This window comes from Chiloscyllium plagiosum, chromosome 22, assembly GCF_004010195.1.
Source record: "Chiloscyllium plagiosum isolate BGI_BamShark_2017 chromosome 22, ASM401019v2, whole genome shotgun sequence".
Classification (NCBI taxonomy): domain Eukaryota; kingdom Metazoa; phylum Chordata; class Chondrichthyes; order Orectolobiformes; family Hemiscylliidae; genus Chiloscyllium; species Chiloscyllium plagiosum.
The window spans coordinates 59,253,738-59,278,401 of NC_057731.1; the positions used below are offsets into that span (position 1 = coordinate 59,253,738).

General features: G+C 42.7%; 1 protein-coding gene across 5 annotated transcripts in view; it reads right to left on the minus strand.

Annotated features, from left to right (window-relative positions):
- The window catches only part of LOC122561370 (6-phosphofructo-2-kinase/fructose-2,6-bisphosphatase 4-like), a 177,705-nt gene that overhangs the window by 17,662 nt on the left and 135,379 nt on the right, over nt 1–24,664 (minus strand). For all 5 annotated transcript variants that reach the window (XM_043713128.1, XM_043713130.1, XM_043713131.1 and 2 more), the window contains 2 exons: nt 13,579–13,708; nt 8,788–8,850 (listed from right to left, as the gene is read on the minus strand). In XM_043713128.1, coding sequence (XP_043569063.1) covers nt 8,788–8,850; nt 13,579–13,708 — 193 coding nt within the window. The remainder of the gene's footprint in view (nt 1–8,787; nt 8,851–13,578; nt 13,709–24,664) is intronic.

Here is a 24,664-nt window from a genome sequence, read left to right on the forward strand (position 1 = left end):
ACTCCTCCATCGCCAGACCATAGCAACACGACGGTTGGAGGAAGAGCGCCTCATCTTCCGCCTAGGAACCCTCCAACCACAAGGGATGAACTCAGATTTCTCCAGTTTCCTCCCCCCACCTTGTCTCAGTCCCAACCCTTGAACTCAGCACCACCTTCCAACCTGCAATCTTCTTCCTGACCTCTCCGCCCCCACCCCACTCCGGCCTATCACCCTCACCTTGACATCCTTCCACATTTCCAACACCCCTCCCCAAGTCCCTCCTCCCTACCTTTTATCTTAGCCTGCTGGACACACTTTCCTCATTCCTGAAGAAGGGCTCATGCCTGAAACGTCGATTCTCCTGTTCCTTGGATGCCGCCTGACCTGCTGCACTTTTCCAGCAACACATTTTCAGCACTGTCCTCAAATAAACAGCTTCTGGGTATTAGGTTGTCATATCCATAATAAGGTTGTATTGATGCCCTGCTCTCAATATCGGTGATGAATAGATAGTGACACTCGACTAAATTCTTCTTCAAAAACTATTTTGATTACAATGTTGAGATTTTCCGACCACCTCACTTATGACATGTTTTACAGAATTGCTGCATGTCTTTAGGAAGTCCTGGCCATGTAAAATACTTGTTTAACAAAACCTGTGTTTTTTCTATTCCAATATGCCCTGACATAGGAACTTCATGGGATTCTTGCACTGTTGTCTTACAATACCTGGGCGGTACCACTGTTTGATGAACATTTTCCCATTCTTCATGTGCAAGGTCTGTGATATATCTCCACTTTCTCATCAGAACTCTGTTTTTACTATAATAACCCCCTTGAACACCTTCATCCTCAGCTGCAGCGTGGGCTGCTGTTTTAATTTAGTAACTTTAAACCTGCTTCCTGTGCCTCCATTAAAGATATGCCAAACACTTCTTTTGAATTATCCTTGTTCTGAAACAGAGTTTCAGCCAACCAAAAGTCTGCTTGCTATATTATTGTAACCTCCGATGGACTTTGTTTAGCCACTGCTCTGGTCACTACCTATGATGGAAAAATACCCAAAATCTTTACCTGCAACTGTGGCCCCCTTAGCTTCAACTGGACTTTACATGATTATAGTTGAAGCTGAAACTGTCCTCCCAAATCATTCCCCAGGAGTAAATCAACTCCACCCACAAGTAATTTCTTAACTAACCTGACTTATACTTATTCAGACAAGTCACATTCTAATTGGATGCTGTACACTGGAACAGGAATATACTCTCCGTTTATCAACACATTGGAGGGAAAACTAAATCCTTTAGATTACTTACAGTGTGGAAACAGGCCCTTTGGCCCAACAAGTCTACACCAACCCGCCGAAGCGCAACCCACCCAGACCCATTCCCCTACATTTACCCCTTCGCCTAACACTACGGGCAATTTTGCATGACCAATTCACCTAACCTGCACATTTTTGGACTGTGGGAGGAAACCAGAGCACCCGGAGGAAACCCACGCAGACACGGGGAGAATGTGCAAACTCCACACAGTGAGTTGCCTGAGGCGGGAATCGAACCCGGGTCTCTGGTGCTGTGAGGCAGCAGTGCTAACCACTGTGCCACCGTGACACCCTTCTTCTGCAAGATAATTTGAGTAGCCTCTGTATCCCTTACTATAGTTATGAGCTTGGATGCATCATTTGTTGTTATCTTCCCTTTGGACAAAAACCTTTCAAAACAATCATCTACCTTATTCACTTCTCCTGCCCTCAGCAGCAGTGTTTACCTCCAGTCTCATAGTTGTAGCTAAAGTCACACAGATTTACTGTGCTTTGCCCGTCAGTTTACTTTGCATGAACAGTGTCCAGATTTCCTTTTGGCAATTCATTTGACTTGCTGCTTTGTTAAATGATGTAAACAATGCCTACACTGCCTTTTCTTCAAATTTTGATAGGGTGTTTATCAGCTGAGACATTTCAATGGTGGACTTTAGATTATAACCAGCATGTTCCTTGCCAAAGATACCTTTTAACCTCTGAGGTCTCTTTTCTAACTGCATCATTACAAAGTTCAATCTGTTTCTTTCTCTCTCTCATTCTATCATTCTCATTTCATTTGTTTTCAATTCCATCTCCCGTTCCACATCCCACTTAATTGCCGTTTCTATTTCAAGCTGCTTTAATTTTTCCTCACATTCAAACTGCTTTAACTGCAACTCAATAGGAACACATTCCCATGTGTCACTATGCAATGTAAAATGCAATTCAACAAAGTCAATCTGCAGGCTTCAATAATGTGCTTTTTTTCCTTCTCAAGACCTTTTTTGTTATCCAATGTTGTGTTTTCCAGATTCCTCACTGAAGACACAAGGAATTTTTCACATTAATTGCTCAGTTTCTTAACTGACACCAGAGAGGTGACTTTAATGACACCTCTCTGGTGTCATTAAAGTCTGTGCTAGTCTTTTAATCATTTCTACCTTCTTAGCCATGGCAAGTATATTTCAAGCTTTCTTGCCAATTCAATCAACCTTTGCAAGCAGTGGTGGGCGAAGAGATAAGACAACTTGGCATGGAGGTGTGTGCACAGGCTGAGGTTCAGCCAGCAATGGGTAGCTGAATGGTATCTGCAGTTTTACAAACTAAGAGGTGCTCACCCTGATGACAAATCTGATTGGGTTCTGGCAGGTGTCTGTGCACACGAGAGAGACAGCACATGTACGTATAACTGATAAAGAGGCAGAACGGTTTCCAGACTGGGAGAAACAGAACCTGTCTCTATGTCTCACTGTGAAGTAACTCAAGCATGGAGACCAGTCAGTTATTCTCTCCCACCATTTGCTGTTAACTGTTGCCTCTTACTGTGAAACTGAGCAATTAATGTGAAAAATTCCTTGTGTCTTCAGTGAGGAATCTGGAAAACACAACATTGGATAACAAAAAAGGTCTTGAGAAGGAAAAAAAGCACATTATTGAAGCCTGCAGATTGACTTTGTTGAATTGCATTTTACAAGTTTACTTTTCCTCCAGTCATTTTTTGTTTGCTTGTGTCTGTCTACATGTGTGCTGAGGGTTTCGAGATTTAATTAATACTTGGATTGTTCATAGCTGTTTACCTCGATTAAAATTTACTCATTTGTCATGAGTAACAGTTCTAGTTAAGTACAGGAACCTGGTCAGTAGTTTACTGATCGTAAGACAGGGACTTGGGCTTTGATTAAAATCACTGGATGTTTGCGGCAATCCAGGAGTCAATGGGGCTTGAGAATCAGTGCACTTTCCCAAGTTTCCCAATTTTACTTAACTGTCTAATTCAGGCTAAAAGAATATGCACATCAGGTTTTTCCATTAATAAGAAAATAATGATTGTTGTAATCATTTTTATCCAGTGGCAAGAAAGAAATAGGATTTACTAACTTATAGTGCTGTAACTTTAAACTCTACCCTTTTTTAAAATGCCGACACAGACAGACACAAAGAGAAGCAGCAGCTATTATCAGTTGGGAAAGGAAAATAAAAGAAAGAGAAGCACAGTTCTGGCCCCAGTCCAAATCACGGGCATTAATGAGTTGTTTTGATACTTTTTGATTCCTTGACTCTTTACTGAAGAGGAGAAAGTAAGGTCTGCAGATGCTGGAGATCAGAGCTGAAAATGTATTGCTGGAAAAGCACAGCAGGTCAGGCAGCATCCAAGGAACAGGAGAATCAACGTTTCGGGCATAAGCCCTTCTTCAGGAAGAAGCCCTACCTTAAGAAGGGCCTATGCCCGAAACGTCGATTCTCCTGTTCCTTGGATGCTGCCTGACCTGCTGTGCTTTTCCAGCAACACATTTTCAGCTCTTTACTGAAGACACAAGGCTGCTGATACAGATTCTCCATCTTATATTTACTTGTGGAAGACTGAGCTTTTCCATGCCTCTGAATGGGATTTTCCTCTCTTTTTCCTTTCAACGAGGGAATTTGTAGAGATATGTTTAAAGGAAAATGGTGAGTGAGAACATTTACCAGGAGATTTTCTGTTCCTTCTCCACCCAGGAGAGAGAGAAACAAAAAGAGACAGACAGGCAGAGAGACAGGAAAAGGCAGCATTATGTATATAATTCACAATGTCATCCAGTAAACAAGATTTACAAAACATATCTTTATATAGTCTCCTTGATAAGAAACAGTATAGAGTCATAGATATGTGTAGCATGGAACCAGACCCTTCAATCCAACTTGCCCATGCCGACCAAATATCCCAACCCAATCTAGTCCCACCTGTCCTCACCTGACCCATATCCCTCCAAACCCTTCCTATTCATATACCCATCCAGATGCCTTTTAAATGTTGCAACTGTACCAGCCTCCACCACATTCTCTGGCAGCTTATTCTATACACGTAACACCCTCTGCGTGAAAAAGTTGCCCCTTAGGTCTCTTTTATATCTTTCCCCTCTCACCCTAAACCTATGCCTTCTAGTTCTGGACTCCCGACCTCAGGGAAAAGACTTTGTCTATTTACCCTATCCATGCCTCTCATGATTTTACAAACCTATAAGGTCACCCCTCAGCCTCCGACGCTCCAGGGAAAACAGCCCCAGCCTGTTCAGCCTCTCCCTGTAGCTCAAATCCTCCAACCCTGGCAACATCCTTGTAAACCTTTTCTGAACCCTTTCAAGTTTCACAACATCTTTCCGATAGGAAGGAGACCAGAATTGCACGTAATATTCCAGAAGGGGCTTAACCAATTTCCTGTACAGCCTCTTAACCTTTGGCCCACAATCCAAAGCTAAAGTGAACAAAATGATATGGTCTTTACACAATGCAAAGTCATACCATTGGAAATACAAAAATGCATCTGCAATTTTTCAAAGATTAACAACTATGCCATAAGAATTATGCGATATGTCTTATATATATTGGTGATTCAAGTTATACTCAACCAAACCAGACAGGAACATTTCTAACACTAAGTTAAGAATGGGATTTAAGAGAAGTAAACGACTGGCCATTTAGTCCACCTTATCCTGCTATTGCACACCATAGGAAGGATATGAAAGGACAGTGCTGAATAGATTCACAAGAATGGTTCCAAAAATAGGGTACTTCAGCTTTCTAGATAAATTGGGACTGGTCGCCTTTTTTTTTTAGATTACATTACAGTGTGGAAACAGGCCCTTCGGCCCAACAAGTCCACACCGACCCGCCGAAGCGAAACCCACCCATACCCCTACATTTACCCCTTACCTAACACTACGGGCAATTTAGCATGGCCAATTCACCTGACCCTGCACATCTTTGTGACTGTGGGAGGAAACCGGAGCACCCGGAGGAAACCCACGCAGACACGGGGAGAACGTGCAAACTCCACACAGTCAGTCGCCTGAGCCGGGAATTGAACCCGGGTCTCAGGCGCTGTGAGGCAGCAGTGCTAACCACTGTGCCACCGTGCCGCCTTGAAGAATTGAAGGTCGTGAAGGAGAGTTGATTGAGGTGTTCAAACTTAAAGTGGAGAGAAACTGTTCTTAAAGGCAGAATGATTGAGACACAGATTTAAGATGATTGGATTAAAAAAAAGCAGAGGCTACACGAGGATAAATTTGCCATTCTACTTTAAACCCTCTAAACTGCACTAGCAAACAGCAAAAATCTGAAAATATTAGTAAGTACAAATGTAAGCCCCTCACAGTCAAAAAATGGGGAAATTATAATGGGGAATAAAGAAACTGAGCAACTACATTGGCTCTGTCCTCACAATGAGATCATAAATAACTTCCAGAAATGTTCAGGTTGCAAGGATATAGTGAAAGGGAGAAATTGAAGGAAATCAGTATTAGCAAGAAAATGGTGCTAAGGAAGTTAATGGGGTTAAAGGCTGATAAATCCCCAGGTCTTGGCAATCCACATCCCAGAGTACTTGAGGAAGTGGCTCTGGAAATATTGGATGCATTGGTGGCCATCTTCCAAAATTCTATAAACTCTGGAGCAGTTCCTACAGACAAAGGATGACAAACAATTCCACGATTTAAAAAGGGAGAGCCATAAAAAGAAAATAGAATTGTAGGCCAGATTATCTAACTTCAGTAGTGGGGAAAATATTAGAGTCTAGACATGATAACAGAACATTTGGAAAGCATTATCGAGATTGGACAAGGCTAGCATAGCATTAAGAAAGACAAAGACAAGTTGTGTTCAACAAATCTATTGGATTTTTTTTTCCCCCAGGAGGTAACTGGTAAAATAGGTAAGGGAGGACCAGTGGATGTGATGTATTTTGATTTTCAGGAGGCATTTGATCAGGCCCCTCATAAGAGGTTAGTGGGAAAAGTTAAAACAGATGCAAGATGAGATAATATATTGGCATGGATTGGGAATTAGTTGACAGACGGGAAACTGAATGGGGAGAAATGGGTCTTTTTCTGAGCAGCAGGCAGTGACTAGTGGGTACCACAGTGATTAATGCTTAGCCCCCAGCTATTCATGATATTTATAAAATGAACTGGATGAGGGAGTCAATTGCAATATTTCCAAGTTTGCTGAATGACACAAACTGGGTGGGAATGCGAATTGAGAGAGTGATGCAAGAAGCTTCAAAGGTGATTTAGTAATATTGAGTGAATGGGCAAACACATGGCAGATGAAGTACAACATGCCAAATGTTAAGTTACACACTTTGGTAGGAAAAACAGGAAGCAGCATATTACTTAAATGCAATATATTGGGAAGTGTGGAAGTACAAAGGGATCTGGGTATACTTGTGCACCAGACAATGAACACAGACAGGCGGATGCAGCCAGCAACGAGGAAGGCAAATGGTACATTAGCCTTCACTGCAAAGGATTTGAGCTCAGAAGGAGGGATATCTTACTGCAGTTATACCTGGCCTTGGTGAGACCACATCTGCAGAATTGTTTTTATTCATTCATAGGTTGTGGGCAATCCTGGCTAGGCAGCATTTATAGCTCATCGCTAATTGCCCAGAAGGCAAGTTAAGTGTTAACCACATTGCTGTTGGACAGGAGTTACATTACATGTAGGCCAGGCCAGGTGAGGGCAGCTGCTTCCTTCCCTAAAGATAGGTTTTCCCCAACAATTGTCAGTGATTACTTGGTTGCCATTTGGCTAGTTTTTTATTCGGGATTTTATTTAATTCAAATTTCATCATTCACCACAGTTGGATTCAAACCCACATCCCCAGAACTCAGGATTGCTAGCCCAGTGACATTACCGTTACACCATCACCTTCCCACATAGAAGAAAAATTGAAAGAAATTAGTGTTAGTAAGAAGGTTGGATTGGAGAAATTACAGAGTTAAAGGATGTAACTACAGAGGTAATACATTGAGAATCTTCCAAACTACCATAGATTCAGGAATAATTCTTGCAGATTGGAAACATGCAGATGCTACCCCATTATTTAAGAAAGGAGCAAAGAAAAACAGGAAACTATCAGCCTTACATCAGTAGAAGGAAAATACTAGAATCTATCAGGAAGATAATGTGATTAATGCACACGGATAAAAATCTGTTGGATAGAGTCAGCATGGAATTGTGAATGGGAAATAGTGCTTGATAAACTTGTCAGATTTTTTTTGAACATATTACTAACAAAATTCATGGAAAGGGAATTGGTGGGTGTAGTAGATATTTTCTAATCTGTTCAGATAATGATATTACACATGTCTAGAGCAGGTCATGAGAGGTCATCTCATTGAAACTAACAAAGTCATTAAAGGGGTAGACGGGCTAGCTAATAGGGTAAGATGTTTCTCCTGGTTGACAGTCTAGAACCAGGGGCACAATTTAAAAACAAGTGGGTTGCTACTTAGTTTCGAAATGAGAAAATTTTCTATTATTCAAAGGATTGTGAATCTTTAAAATTCTCTACCGCAAAGGACTGTGCAAGTTCAGGACTCTGAGTATCTTTAAAGAAGAGGTCATTACATTAGTGATTTTTAAGAAATTACATATTTGATTATCAATAACTTAAAGGGTTAAGAGGGTAGGTAAAATGCATTGATGTGTTTGATCATCCATGACTGCATTAAATTGTGGAGAGACCCGATGGGCTTAATGACCTACTTCTATTCCTAACCATTGAAAGTAACATTCGACAAGCAGTACTTACCACAGCTTCTGGACTAGTTTCTAAGGCACTGTTAGCTTCTAAGGGAATGGTGCAGGTGAAAATAGACCTTCACTAAGTCTGCAGCAAAGACAGATCTCGTTATCTCTCTCTCAATCCTGGGTAATGGAAAAACACTTACAGTTGTGGAGAGCTTTGCGAGGAAGTATTATTTTCGACCTCCCTCTCTGGGTGTAAAAAAAGACAGTGCTCAAAGACTAACTTGAGGATCTTCCATTGCCCTGTGGTCAGCAGCAATGTGACAGAAACAAGAAACACATTTCAACCTTGTCTTTCAGACTCTCTCTGGATCCACAAGATTTTATTTCTTGCTGATTTCTCCCCGCCCATAATAACTCTAAAGGACTGTACATCCGGTCTTGTGTGAGATTGGGGGTGTTTCCATTTAAAAGGAATATAATTTAATTTGATATTGTAGTCTTTAATAACCAATTTTGCCACTTGATAAATATTATGTCTTCAGAATAAATAAGTTTAGTGTTTACCTAGGAAACCTGGTGGGTGGCTTTTATTTATCCTAGATACCAGTAAAAGTATAACAATTTAAACATGTTGGCATTCAACTCGCTATTTATACTTCTGGGACAACTCGAGAGAGTGGGAGTTGATCATCAGTGTGCTCCCCTTGTCACAGCTGGACAGCTATATTCATTGATACTTTTGTAAAACCTTATCACAGGCTGAATCCACTTACCATATGCCACTGGAGTCAACTTTAAGACAGTGTGCAGTGGGCACTTTAGGTATGGGAGTTCCTCTGGAAATAAAATCAGAAACACTACAATTAAAAATCATTGTGGCAAACACGGGATCAACTAAATAGCCCTTGTTCTACAAACCAATTTCCTCATTTGTATATGGCTTTCAAGAACTACGACTTTATTCATGTTAACTCTTTCAGAACAGTACAGCACAGGACCAGGCCCTTTGCCCACCTCGTCTGTGCTGATCACGATGTCATTCTAAATCAATCCCATTTGCTTGCACGTGGTCCATATCCCTCTATTATCTGCCTGTTCAGGTCTCTGTCTAAATGCCTCATATTGTGCCTGCTTCTACCACTGCTCCAGTGTGTTTCAGGCACCTATCACCTTCTCTGTAAAAAGAAAAACTTCCCCGCACATCTCCTTTAAACTTCTCCCCCCTCTCACCTTAAACTTATGCCCCTTAATATTTGTCACTTCCACTCTGGGAAAGAGACTCCAACAATCCATGCCTCTCAGAATTTTATGCACATCTATAAGGTCACCCCCTCAGCCTCCAATACTCTATAGAAATCCAACTTTGTCCAGTCTCTCCTTATAGCTATTACGCTCCAATCCAGGCAACATCCTGGTAAACCTCTTTAACATCCCCTACAAAGCCTCACATCCAGCCTACACTGTGGCAACCAGAACTGCACACAATACAGAGGAACCTTGATTATACAAACAACACGAACGGAGAGTATTTTGTTCGGGTAACTGAATGCCAGATAACACAGTTTAGCCAAGCATTGGGACCTTGCAATCTTGTCTGGATAATCAAATGCCAGATAATCAAGGTTCCTCTGTACTCCAAATGTGACCTTTAAGTCTTATACAACTGCGACATGATTTACTGACTTATGCCAAAACTCTATATCCAAACCAATGAAGGCAAGTGCCATATGCTTCTTTACCAACTTATCCACTTGTGCTGTCACTTTCAGAGAGCTACATACTTAAGGTTCCTCTGTACGTCAATGTGCCTAAGGAACTGCCACTTACTGTATTTACTATTTTATGAGGTGTTGCAGTCACTTGATAACATTACTTTCTGTACCTGTGTTGCTGTAGGGAGTATCGACGTTTCGGGCATAAGCCTGAAGAAGGGCTTATGCCCGAAACGTCGATTCTCCTGTTCCTTGGATGCTGCCTGACCTGCTGCGCTTTTCCAGCAACACATTTTCAGCTCTGATCTCCAGCATCTGCAGTCCTCACTTTCTCCTTGCTGTAGGGAGTATTAGGCCTCACACAGGAGCACAATTCAAGAACTTACTCAATAATTATTGAACACATTCAGTTGAAAGTGGGGTTGAGAGTGTTGCTAGAAAAGCACAGCAGGTCAGGCAGCATCCGAGGAGCAGGAGTATTGACGCTTCGGCCATAAAGCCCTTCATCAGGGCCTGTTGTGCTTTTCTAGCACCACACTCTCGACTCTGATCTCCAGAACCTGCAGTCCTCACTTTCTACTTCATTCAGTTGAAAGCTGCAGCACATGATTTCTCAGATACTTTGACAATGACAACATTTGTAAATCAACATGGGGTTTTAAAAAAAAACTGACACACTTCTACATAAAAAGCCATCAGCTGAAACAAATTTTTCACAGATTGGTAAGGTCACAGTTAATGTATCGCCGTTGCATATTCAAAAAGCTAGAATATTTTAATTTGGCAGAATCTTACCCTTTTTACAGCACCAATGTACTTGATATCAGTTTTAACTCTAATAATTAACACAGTATGTATCATGATAACATCCACTTGGATATTTCCCATTGAGTTGCTCCTGAGGTGCACCTTGAGGTGCAGACACAGTAATTCATTACCTGGTGATTTCACTTTTTACTGATGCCTTGTTTGCTAAATGTTCCATTCTGGCAGGTATGAAACTGCTCTCTTTGTAACCTCTTCACTCATTCTCCCTTCACCTCTCTTCTTGCCTCCCTGCAACCTTCCTCAATTTCCCTTGTAACTATTCTTCCTTACCCCTGTCAAACCCTTTTCAGGCTTCCTTATCTCTCCCCAGGCCAATAATCCCCACACCTCTCCACCCCCTTAAAGATCTATTTCCCTCCAGCCTCACTACAGCCTCCCTTTCCCCCCCCACTTCACCTTCCCACACCCCAACTGAGGGCAAAGGGGCAACTCTCCACTGCTCTTCTCTTTGATCCCAGCCATGGCTCCCACTTCTGGTCTCAGTAATAGCAGCTGCCTCCCAGATCAAGGCCTGTACATACAGGGATGACAGTGAAGACAAACTCTGTTACAAATATCCCCGGTCAAGTCAGTGGCCCCACTCTCGTCCAGCCAATGGCCTTTTCCAGTTTGCTTTCCAGCAAGGCTGTCTCTTCAGGCTGAGCGGCTGATCCAGTGGAGATATGAATTTGCAGCCATTATTAAACAAGGCATTTGGTTAATTTGGTCAAACAGGTTCAGGATGATATTCCTGTCCCTCTGCTGTGTTGACCTTGAGACCTCAAAATGCCAAACATTTGTATTGCATTGTGTGTGAAAATCAGACAAGTCATTTGGAATTTCACATTATGAATGCACTCATCAGCAAGATTTGCTTTTGAAAAGAGTTAGCATCTTCATTAGATGATGATTCGTGGCAAGAGAGCTGGAAGTAGAGGGCCAAGGGGAGGCGCTGGCACTGTTATATTTTCACTGGATCAATAATCCAGAGAACCAGGCAATGCTCTGAGGGCCCAAAGGTAAATCCCCCATTGGAACTTGAGATTTAAAATCTGGATTTAGAAGTCTAATACTGACTGGGAAATCTGCTGTCGGTGCCCAGCCTGTCATACATGTGACTTCAGATCAACGGCAATGCAGTTGATTCTTAACTGCTTTCTGCAATGGTCAAACAATCTGCCTCAGGCGACTGACTGTGTGGAGTTTGCACGTTCTCCCCGTGTCTGCGTGGGTTTCCTCCGGGTGCTCCGGTTTCCTCCCACAGTCCAAAGATGTGCAGGTCAGGTGAATTGGCCATGCTAAATTGCCCATAGTGCTAGGTAAGGGGTAAATGTAGGGGTATGGGTGGGTTGCGCTTCGGCGGGTCGGTGTGGACTTGTTGGGCCGAAGGGCCTGTTTCCACACTGTAATGTAATCTAATCCACAGCCCTTGAAAAGTGGAGCTACGTTAGCTGCCCTCCAGTCCTCTGGCACCTTCCCTGTGACCAAAGAAGAATTAAAAATTTGAGTCAGATCCAGTGATTGCCTCCCTCGTCTCCCTCAGCAACCTGGGATAGAACTCATCCGCACCTAGAGATTTGTCCACTTCTAAATCTGCCAAAATCACTAAAACCTCGTAGTCTATCTGTACGTACATCCTCTTTCTCCAGAGTAAAGACAGATGCGAACAGCTTAACACTTTATCAATGTCCTCCAGCTCCACACACAGACTGCCCCCTTTGCCCTACTCTTTCCTTGCTTAACCTCATCCTCTTCACATACTTATAGAATATACTGGGGTTCTCCCTAATCTTACCCACCAGCAGTTTTCTCATGCTCCCTCTCTGCCCTCTGAATCACTTTCTTCAGTTGTCCTTGTTACTATCTATCCCCCTCTGGAGCCTCTGTTGATTTGCTCCCTTTGTACCGGTCTCTTTTCCTTTGTATTCAGTCCCGAATATTCCTAGACATCCAGGTTTCCTGTGCTTGTTGCTCTGATGTTTCACCTTAAAGGGAACACATTAAGCCCAAACTCTACAAGTAATTTTTTGTAAACATCTCCCACTGTTCTACTGTAGATTTACCCTCAAACAGCTGTTCAAGTCTACTTTGGCTAGATCCTGCCATCTTTTAATAAAATTTGCCTTTGCCCAATCCAAAACCATTTTTACAGACCATGTTTCCCCTTTCCGTAACAGAACTGAAAATGTATGGGTATTGTATCACTAAAATGGTCCCCACGGTCAGTGCGAACACCTCTCAGCCACAATCCCCAGAACCCAGTCCATCACTGCACTGTCCCTTGTCGTGCCATCTGCATCCGGATATAAAAAGCTCTCTTGTATACATTAAGAAATTTCTCCCTCTCAACCCTTTACACTATGATTATCCCAATTAATAACGGGATATAGTTGAAATCCTCGGACTTTTTTTTTTTAAACACACTTCAAATTGTCTACATATTTGCTCCTCTATGGCTCACTGACTGTTTGGGGCCATATAAAGCATTCCTAACAGTGTGACTGCCCCCTTTCTCTTCCTAAGTTTTACCCACAAAGCCTCATTAGATGGCACTTCCAAGATATTATTTGTGCTTACTGTAGGAACTGACTCCTTCATTAATAATGCCACAACACCTCCACTTTTACACTTTCCTCTGTCCTACTTGGATCCAGGGTGTTCCCATTCCTTTATTTTGTTCCTAAAAAAGTAACAAGTGAATGCTTTCAAGGGTCAAGCAAAGGAAGCACAAGCCAAACTATTCATCCACGTTTGCACTATTTTCTTTTGTTAGTCACCTGCACAGCAAAGAGTCAAAGCTGGAAGCAGGAGATTATCACACAGTCCCAGGTCACCAGAACAGCCTTGAAATATACATGACTGAAAGGAAGGCCTTCATAGATGGTTAATAAGTAACAACGTTTAGGAAAACAGAATCTGAACTTTGCTTTGTTGCTAAGCAAATTGCCAACAGATGAAGCTGAATGTGACAACTGTCAGCAAGCAGCCTCGCTGCAGGGAAACCCCAATCCAAATATGGCTGTAACAACTTCACGTTGCTGTTACCTGCTGTCTTGTCGAGGAAGTAGGCCAGCAAACAACGCATGACAGCCTGGTGACAGATGACCAAAACATTTTCTTGTCTTTCTAGCTCCATGATCACTGGCTCCAGGCGCTGAACCAGATCTTCATATGACTAAAAGATAAAGAGTAGGTGTCAGTGACAGCTAAACACAAGTTCCAGCCAAACTCCACCCTCAGGATTTCAGAGATTCGCACCTCAGAAGTAGATCAGGCAGATCATCAGAAACTAATGTTAAAACTATGGGTGAAGGCTCCACCTCCAATGTTCATTAACTCATCTAGATTTGTGTGTGTTCGAGGGCCAGCAATAAGTAATGGCTTTGACAGGAATGTTATTATCAAATAGAAATGTTATTACACAAACTTCAGCACTGCACAGAGTGCAGTCCCATGAAGTAAACCCATTACTTTTCCTTGCCTTCTGCCTCTCCTGAAACATTTTTCCTGCTGGGGTTTGCACCCTAGCCTGGCTCCCTCTTCCAACTTGCCAAAGTGACAAGTTTGATTAATCTAGTCGAATCCTCTGGTTGTAAAGACCCATTTCATTTTACACACTATTTTTGACTGTGGACTGATTTGGGTAAAAGACTGTTTTGAAACCAAGGATTGTGGAAGAAATTGCTGTACATTTTACAAACACGTTACTGAAACTCCTAAGTTGTGTTACTGCTTTATTCAAGCAGTAGGGAAGGTGTGAGTAGATGGTCCGGCACTAGGGCAGGTGTAAACAGTGAGATCTGGCTGGCAGCAAGTCACTGATGATCAATGTGATGCAGTTGTGATCAGCTGAGGATGTTAAAGGTCATCAGTCTCAGAACTCTGACTGGGTTCTTGGTTGCTGAAAAACTTATGGGTGTGAACAATGCTGGCAGAAGTCTTTGGACTGCTGGGAAGGGACATGTGTCACTCTCTCCCTGCAATAAAAATACCTGAAGAAATCCAGTTACTTTCTCCCACCAGCTGCTTTAAGCTAGTGCCTATAAGTGGTAGCTAACAGACTTTGTAGTGAGTGTGCCAATTGCCCTGTGTCTCGTGTGAAGAACTGAAAAGCTCCACAGAAAGGAATTCAACAACAGAAAGACCTGATAATCCAATAGAAACATCGCAGCGAACTCTGTGAGCTGGTGTTATTGAACAGTGTAACCCATTTTATTTTCCCAATGTTTTGTCTGTGTCCAGATTTTAGAAAGTTTAAAGTTTTAACCAGTTAAGCCATCTATTGATCATTCATAGCTTGGTTACTTGTGATTAGAATTTAGTCATTTGTAATAAAAGCAGTTATTGTTCAGTACAGGAACTTGTTTTCTGTTAACCTGATTCAAACAGACAGGTAAATCAGGAAATGGGCATGCTTTCATTAAATCACCAACTCTTCTGGTGTCCCAGGAGTAGTGGAGCTTCAGAATCAGTCCATATTCCCAATTGGATCATTACGGGAAGAAAAAACACAGAAGGCTGATAAAGGAAAGCATGTGGATGTTACTCATATGGATTTTAAGAAACTATTTCAAAAAATTACCCAACTCGATAATTTTACCAACAGTAGGCGAGGTAGACAATTGTGTTCCCCAAGGGTCAAAGGTTGGACTAGAACATAGTACAGCACAGTACAGGCTCGATGTTGTGCCAACTTATTATCCTACTCGAAGATCAAATTAATCTACATTTTACCATCATCCATGTGTCTATCCAAGAGACACTTAAATGTCTCTAATGTATCCGACTCTACTACCATGGCTGGCAGTGCATTCCATGCACCCACCACTGTGTAAAGACCACTGCTTCTTTATTCACTATGATGGAAGATGCAATATTTATTTTTCAAAGTCACAGCATGTGGGTGTTAGTTATTTATGTGAAGTATTTTCTTAAAAATAACAAGATCAGAGCATCCTTCCAGAGCAATGACCTAATCGAGCTTTGTGCAGAAGGCATTGACTTTGTACCCTTGGGGCAAGTTATGGGAAATTATCCATAATCTGTTGGTTTATAATGGGGAGTGAAAATCGAAGGCCAGTACAGAGATTTTTCAATTCAGAACAAACAAGGATTGATTTTAGTTTCGGAAACAAGAAATTACAAGTTTTTAGGGCAGTGCAAAGGAACCTGAATGGGATTAGATGCAAGGTTATTTCTCTCCCTGTTAGCATTTCAAGTCAAAAGAACATGGTTAGAAATGTAGAGCTTTTACAGGCTGTGAAAGTCCAAGCTGTCAGTTTTATCAGTAGTCACATAAGATGACTCAACAGTTTGTAGCATCACAAAATTGTTATGATGCTAAAGGAGACCTTTTGGTCCATCGTGTCTGCACCAATCTCCTACCTTTTCCTCACATCTCTGCATACTATTTCCATCCAAATAAACATATAATGTCCTCTTGAATGCCTCAATTAAATGTGCCTCCACCACACTTCCTGACAGAGCAAGGGGTTAGGCACAGAGTAAAGCTTCCTCTACACTGTCCCCATCAAACACTCCCAGAGCAGATCCATGTCAGAGGTTGTTCTCTAACAGCATCTTGTGGTACTATCCTACAAACAACTAATATTCTTGGGAAAGAGAAAATGAGGTCTGCAGATGCTAGAGATCAGAGATGGAAATGTGTTGCTGGAGAAGCGCAGCAGGTCACGCAGCATCTAGGGAACAGGAGAATCGACGTTTCAGGCATTAGCCCTTCTTCAGGAGTCCTGAAGAAGGGCTAATGCCCGAAACGTCGATTCTCCTGTTCCCTAGATGCTGCCTGACCTGCTGCGCTTCTCCAGCAACACATTTCCATCTCTAATATTCTTGGGATCTAGGTTCAAATCCCTGTGGTAGATAGTGGAATGTGAACTCAATAAATAAAACATCAGGAATTAAAGATGAAATGATGACCATGAATACCCATGACTGCGTCGCCAAATACCAGACTAATGCCATTTACAAATTCACTAATGACAAGAATCTCAGATGGCAACAAAACAGACTACAGATGGGAGGTGGACAACCTGGAAAAATGATGCACTGAGAACCACCTTGCTCTCAATGCTGACAAAACCAAGGAACTCATTACTGCTTTTGGCAGGATGTTACTCATGCCCCCCCAACAGCACAGAGATGGAACGAGTGGAGAGTGTCATGCTCCTGGAGGTGGTCATCCACAACAAGCTTTCTTGGACTCTTAGAACATAGAACATAGAAGAATACAGCGCAGTACAGGCCCTTCGGCCCTCGAAGTTGCGCCGATCCAAGCCCACCTAACCTACACTAGCCCACTATCCTCCATATGCCTATCCAATGCCCGCTTAAATGCCCATAATGAGGGAGAGTCCACCACTGCTACTGGCAGGGCATTCCATGAACTCACGACTCGCTGAGTAAAGAACCTACCCCTAACATCTGTCCTAAACCTACCACCCCTTAATTTAAAGCTATGCCCCCTTGTAACCATGTGACTTACACCTTCAGTCTGCATCTCACAGGATGGCATTTCCAGGATCAGATACTTCAGTTGACTTTTCAGCATTAACACTCCATTTTTACTTTACGCAATGAAAGACCAACCTTCCTATTGTAATCAATCTTACGTGAAATCTAATGTAGGGACACAATTCCCAAAATCTTACTTTTTGCACCATGCATTTGTACTGAAAAATCTGTAACATAGGAAAAATCATATCAGCTTCAAGGGGGTGGCATTGATGGCAACCGGGGGCGGGGGGGGGGGGGCAGTTCTTCTGGAGAATGCCACTGTGAATACCCACTACCAACCATTGGGGACAGGGGAGCCAGAGAACTGGTTATCTACCCACCCACCCAGTGGTACACAGCCAATTACATGGCCAACTGAGTTTAAAGTGATGACCTTGTCAGGCCCAAACTGTGGTCAAAGCAGCTCCCTGAAGGTAGCCCATCCTAGTGGCAGAAGTTTGAAGGTGCAGGTAGCAAATCCAGAAAAGCAGGTTTGTGCCCCCCTTTTGCAGTAGTCTACCATGGGGAACCTTATCAAACGCCTTACTAAAATCCATATACACCACATCTACCGCTTTACCCTCGTCTACCTCCTTCTCAAAGAATTCAATAAGGTTTGTGAGGCACGACCTGCCCTTCACAAAACCATGCTGACTATCCTTGATCACATTATTCCTATCCAGATGTTCATAAATCCTATGCCTTACAATTCTCTCTAAGATTTTGCCCACAACAGAAGTGAGACTCACCGGCCTATAGTTACTAGGGTTATCCCTACTCCCCTTCTTGAACAAGGGAACCACATTTGCTAGCCTCCAATCTTCTGGCACTACTCCTGTAGACAACTAGGACATAAAAATCAAGGCCAATGACTCTGCAATCTCCTCCCTTGCTTCCCAGAGAATCCTAGGATAAATGCCATCAGGCCCAGGGGACGTATCTATTTTCACCCTTTCCAGAATTTCCAACACCTCTTCTCTACATACCTCAAAGCCATCCATTCTGCCACCATCTTCATGTGGATGCACTGGTTGTAAAGGCCCAACAACGTCTCTTCTTCAGGCAGCTGAGAAAATTCGGCATGATGGCGAATACCCTTGCCAACTTTTATAGGTGCGCCATCGAGAACATTCTGTCTGGATGTATCACTACCTGGTATAGTAACTGTACCATTCGAGATCGGAGACTGTTACAGAGAGTGGTGAACTCGGCCGGGACAATCACAAAGTCCAACCTCCCATCTATAGAATCCACCTACCAAGCCCACTGACAAGGAAAGGCAGCCAGCATTCTCAAATATCCAACCCAACCTGGCAATGCTTTTCTACAACCTCTACCATTGAGAAGGTACAGAAGCCTGAACACACGCACCAGCCGGTTTCGAATCTGCTTCTACCCTACGGTTGATTGAATACTGAATGGACTCAAGCTCTTAGCATTCGCTTGTACCTGTATTTTTTATTTTTGCTGCTGATCACCTATTATTTACTATCTATGCTATTTAACTCTGTGATCTACCTGTATTGCTCGCAAGACAAAGCTTTTCACTGTGCCACGGTACACGTGACAATAAACTCAACTGGTTTCATTTGAACTTGAATTATTGATACTTGGGGAGAAAACCCAGCTGATTCACTAACTGCTGCTTCACCTGGACTACATGTGACCCAACCAGACCCACAACATGGTTGACTCTTAACTGCCCTTTGGGACAACTAGGAATGGGCAATAAATGCTGGCTGAACCAGCGACATACACATCCCATGAATGAGTAATTCTCAGTACAACCTAATTCTGGCCCACAACATAACCAAACCCTGCTGTTTACCTGATGCTAGACATTGCCAAATTACAGAATGGCCCCCGATTTTCAACTGCACACAATCAGGCTGCTCACAATCCAACAATCTCTGGAAGGTCTTGTGGTTATGACTCTCCCAAGGGCCAGAGGTTCCGAGTTAAAGTTCCACCTGCACAGGAGAGGTGTCTAATACATCCAAACAGCCTGATTTAAAAAAAAATCCAGACAGCCAAAATCTTCCAAGATGAGATGAATTCATGATGTTTGACGGTTAAGTGGAAATTGGCTAATTAAAGAAAATTGCAGCTTGTTTGCTGAAGGAGCCAGCTCTGACAGACTCTCCCTCAGCTTGTACATAAATGTTTCAACAAGATCCAAGTGATTTTCACCAATTACCGAGTTTTGCTTACACACGGATGTAGTTCTAATGGCCTGGAAGAATCACAAAAATGTATTTTTCTGCCTGAATTCTTGCTCAAGCATTCCTATTTCTCAGCACTCTCACGCTCCCTGTCTAATTAACAAGTTTACTCTACCCCTGATCTACATGATTCAATCTATTAAGCTAATAGTAAACTCACTGCAAAGCTCTCCTGTGCTGAGTCAGCAGAAAGCTGTTTGCAATGCGCTTAATATTACCGTCAACAAGCTGTCGGGGTATTTCCATGGCAGCCTGAACTGTCAACATTCACTTCAATTGGACCCACCCAAAAAATGGTCTCTCAACATCAGGAGGTTAGAAGCTGCTTTACAGAAGGTAGGTAACATTCTTCTGAAGGATTGTTACTGTGGGGAAAGTAAAGGAACTACAAAATAACCTGTTTACATGGAAACAAATAAAATACTGCAGGTGCTGGAAATCTAAAAGAAGAACCCCAATTGCTGGACAAACTCAGCAGGTCTAACATCATTTGTGGAGAAAAAAAAGCAGAATTAATATGGGAGTTTAATAGGATTCTTCTTCAGAATTGGTTAGGTTCAGAATTCAGAGGCATGAAGGAGGTAATGGGGGAGGGCTGAGGGGCAGGGCGAGGTGTGGAGGCAATTGAAGTCATTGATCAGCAGAGTTGCAGATGATACGAAGATAGGTGGAGTTTGCAGATGATACGAAGATAGGTGGAGTTGTGGACAGTGAGGAGGGCTGTTGTCGGCTGCAGAGGGACTTAGATATGATGCAGAGCTGGGCTGAGGAGTGGCAGATGGAGTTCAACCCTGCCAAGTGTGAGGTTGTCCATTTTGGAAGAACAATTAAGAATGCGGAATACAGGGTTAACGGTAGGGTTCCTAGTCAGGTGGAGGAACAGAGGGATCTTGGGGTCTATGTACATAGATCTTTGAAGGTTGCCACTCAGGTGGATAGAGTTTGTAAGAAGGCCTATGGAATATTATCGTTCATTAGCAGAGGGATTGAATTCAAGAGTCGTGAAGTGATGTTGCAGCTGTACAGGACTTTGGTTAGGCCACAGTTGGAGTACTGTGTGCAGTTCTGGTCGCCTCACTTTAGGAAAGATGTGGAAGCTTTGGAGAGGGAGCAGAGAAGATTTACCAGGATGTTGCCTGGAATGGAGAATAAGTCGTACGAGGATAGGTTGAGAGTTCTCGGCCTTTTCCCGTTGGAACGGCGAAGGATGAGGGGTGACTTGATAGAGGCTTATAAGATGATCAGAGGAATAGATAGAGTAGACAGTCAGAAACCTTTTCCCCGGGTACAACAGAGTGTTACAAGGGGACATAAATATAAGGTGAAGGGTGGAAGGTATAGGGGAGATGTCAGGGGTGGGTTCTTTACCCAGAGAGTGGTGGGGGCATGGAATGCGCTGCCCGTGGGAGTGGTAGAGTCGGAATCATTGGCGACCTTTAAGCGGCATTTGGATAGGTACATGGATGGGTACTTAATCTAGGTTAGAAGTTCGGCACAACATCGTGGGCCGAAGGGCCTGTTCTGTGCTGTATTGTTCTATGTTCTATGTTCTAGTTATGTCCTGCAGGGCTGAAGCCAGTGATTAGGATCGAAGAAATGTTTATCTTACAGTGCAGAGATGGGCCAAATAGCCTCCTTCTGCATTGTAACAATTCTGTGATTCCTGGCCTTGGAGGTTTTCAAAATGATTTCATTTTTCAAACTTATTCATGGGATATGGACATCTCTGTCTAGGCCAACATTTATTGCCGTCCCTGAATGCCCAGAGGGCAGTTATGAGTCAACCACATTGCTGTTGGCCAGATCAGGTTAGAATGGCAGTTTCCATGTCTAAAAGGACATTAGTGAACCAGATGGGATTTCCCCTGACAATCAACAATGGATTCATGTCATCATGAGACTCTAATTCCAGATTCTATATAGAATTCAAATCCAACTATTTGCTGTGACAGGATTCAAACCAAGGTCCCCAGAACATTAGCTAAGTTTCTGGATTAATAGCCTCACCATAATACCACAATGTCATTGTCTTCCAGGACATGCAGTTCCCAGTTTCCCTCCAATGCCTGTTTCCCTGATCCTGAGGACCCCAACCAACCAATATTAGTGTGTAGAAAACAAAGCACATGGCATCAGGAGTAATATCTGAGCATTGACCAATAAACAGTAGATAGGCAGGAAGCAGAGAGTGGGAATAAATTGATCACTGACAGAATGGCAGCTAGTGACTAGCGGATACTGCTGGGATCAGTGTTTTGACTCCAGCTATTCACAATATATATATATTAATGACCTGGACGAGGAAAACAATTACAACATTTTCCAAATAAATGCCAAAAGAATCACAGATGTTGGAAATCAGAAACAACAAAAATTGCTGGAAAAGCTCAACAGGTCTGGCAGCATCCGTGGAGAGAAATCAGAGCTAACATTTTAGGTCCAGTGACCCTTCCTCAGAACTCCGTTCACTCGACCCAAAATGTTAACTTTGATTTCTCCACACAGATGCTGACCTTTTCCGGTAATTTCTGTTGTTGTTACATTTCCAAGTTTGCTGCTGACACAAAACTAAGTGTTTTTGTGAGGAGGATATAAAAAAACTTCGTGATTTAGACAAGTATGTGGGCAAACATATAGCAGATGCAGTACAAAGTGGCTACATGTGAAGTTATAGACATTGGTGTAATAAATAGAAAGCTGGAAATGTGTTGCTGGAAAAGCGCAGCAGGTCAGGCAGCATCCAGGGAACAGGAGAATCGACGTTTCGGGCATAAGCCCTTCTTCATTCCTGAAGAAGGGCTTATGCCCGAAACGTCGAGTCTCCTGTTCCCTGGATGCTGCCTGACCTGCTGCGCTTTTCCAGCAACACATTTCCAGCTCTGATCTCCAGCATCTGCAGACCTCACTTTCTCCTCCTAATAAATAGAAAGGAAGAGTATTATTTAAATAGTGATAAATTGTGATATGTGGATATACAAAGGGATCTAGGTATCCTTGTACAGTCAATGAAAGCAAACAGGCAGGTGCAAGTTTAGGGAGGTAGATGGCATACTGGCTTTCATCACAAGAGGATTGGAGTTAGTTTTTAATTCATTTGTAGGATGTGGGTGTGGCTGGCTGACCAGCATTTATTGCCTGTCCCCAGTTGCCTTTGGAGTAATTGGAATGGCTGAATGCCTTGCTGAGCCATTTCAGACAGTAATTGAGATTCAACCACATTGTTGAATGTTTAGAGTCACATGTAGGCCAGACTAGTTGAGGATGGCAGATTTCTTTCCCTGAAGGATATCAGTGAACCAGATGGGATTTCCCCTGATAATTGGCAATGGCTTCATGGTCATCATTAGACTCTAATTCCAGGTTCTTTATTAAATTCAAATCTAACTATCCTGCAACAGGATTAAAACCCCAGCTCTAGCAACAATAGCACTAGGCCATCACTGAACATATTGAAGAAAGATAGATTTGAAAAGCTACAGGTGCCAAGCAGCATGGAAACAGCTGGGATATCAAGATCACAAGGCTGCCGGCAAGCAAGAAGTTGGTTTGAAGTGGGTCTACTTCAACGCCAGGAGCATTCGGAAGGTGGGTGAACTTGCAGCATGGGTTGGTACCTGGGATTTCGATGTTGTGGCCATTTCAGAGACATGGGTAGAACAGGGACAGGAATGGTTATTGCAGGTTCTGGGATTTAGACGTTTCAGTAAGAACAGAGAAAATGGTAAAAGGGGGGTGATTTGGCATTATTAGTCAAGGACAGTATTACAATTGCAGAAAGGACATTTGAGGACTTGTCTACTGAGGTAGTATGGGCTGAGATTAGAAACAGGAAAGGAAAGATTACCCTGTTGGAAGTTTTCTATAGGCCTCCAAATAGTTCCAGAGATGTAGAGGATAGGGTAGCAAAGATAATTTTGGATAGGAGCAAGAGTGACAAGGTAGCTGTTATGTTACTGGGGACTTTAACTTTCCAAATATTGACTGGGAATACTATAGTTCAAGTACTTTAGATGGATCAGGTTTTGTCCAACATGTGCAGTGGGGTTTCCTGGCACAATATGTATACAGGCCAACAAGGGAAGAGGCCACATTAGATTTGGTATGGGTAATAAACCCAGCCAGGTGTTAGATTTGGAGGTAGGTGAGCACTTTGGTGATAGTGACCACAATTCGGTTATGTTTACTTTAGTGATGGAAAGGGATAGATATATACCGCAAGGCAACAAGTTATAGCTGAGGGAAAAGGCAATTACGATGTGATTAGGCAAGATTTAGGATGCATGGGATGGGAAGGAAACTGCAGAGGATGGGCACAGTGGAAATGTGGAGCTTATTCAAGGAACAACTACTGCATGTCCGAGATAAGTAAGCACTGGTCAGGCAGGGAGGAAGCTGTCGAGTGGGGGAGCATAGTTTACTAAGGAAGTTGAATCTCTTGTCAAGAGGAAGAAGGCAGCTTATGTTCAGATGAGATGTGAAAGCTCAGTTAGGGCGTTTGAGAGTTACAAGTTAGCCTGGAAAGACCTAAAGAGAGAACTAAGAAGAGCCAGGAGGGGACATGAGAAGTCCCGTAGGATCAAGGAAAAAATCCTAAGGCTTTCTATAGGTATATCAGGAATACAAGAATGACTGGATTAAGATTAAGGTTAAGGTCAATCAAGCATATAGTGGGAGGTTGCGCATGGAGTCAGAGGAGATAGGGGAAGTATTAAATGAATATTCTGTCAGTATTCACATTAGAAAAAGACAACATGGTCGAGGAGAATACGGAGATACAAGCAACTAGACTAGATGGGATTGACGTGCATAAGGAGGAGGTGTTAGCAATTCTGGTAAGTGTAAAAATAGATAAGTCCCCTGGGTCGGATGGGATTTACCCTAGGAGTCTGTGGGAAGCCAGGGAGGAGACTGCCGAGCCTTTGGCTTTGATCTTTATGTCATCATTGTCTACAGGATGAGTGCCAGAAGAGTGGAGGACAGCAAATTTTGTTCCCTTGATCAAGAAGGGGAGTAGAGACAACCCTGGAAATTATAGACCTGTGAACTTTACTTCGGATGTGGGTAAAGTGTTGGAAAGGATTATAAGAGATAGGATTTCTGAGCATCTTGAGAGCAATAAGTTGATTAGGCATAGTCAACACTATTTTATGAAGGGTAGGTCGTGCCTCACAAACCTTATTGAGTTCCTTGAGAAAGTGACCAAACAGGTGGATGAGGGTAAAGCAGTTGATGTGGTGTATATGGATTTCAGTAAAGCAATTGATAAGGTTCTCCGCAGTAGCCTACTACACAAAATAGAGGCATGGGATTGAGGGGGATTTAGCGGTTTGGATCAGAAATTAGCAAGCTGAAAGAAGACAGAGCATGGTGTTTGATGGGAAATATTCATTCTGGAG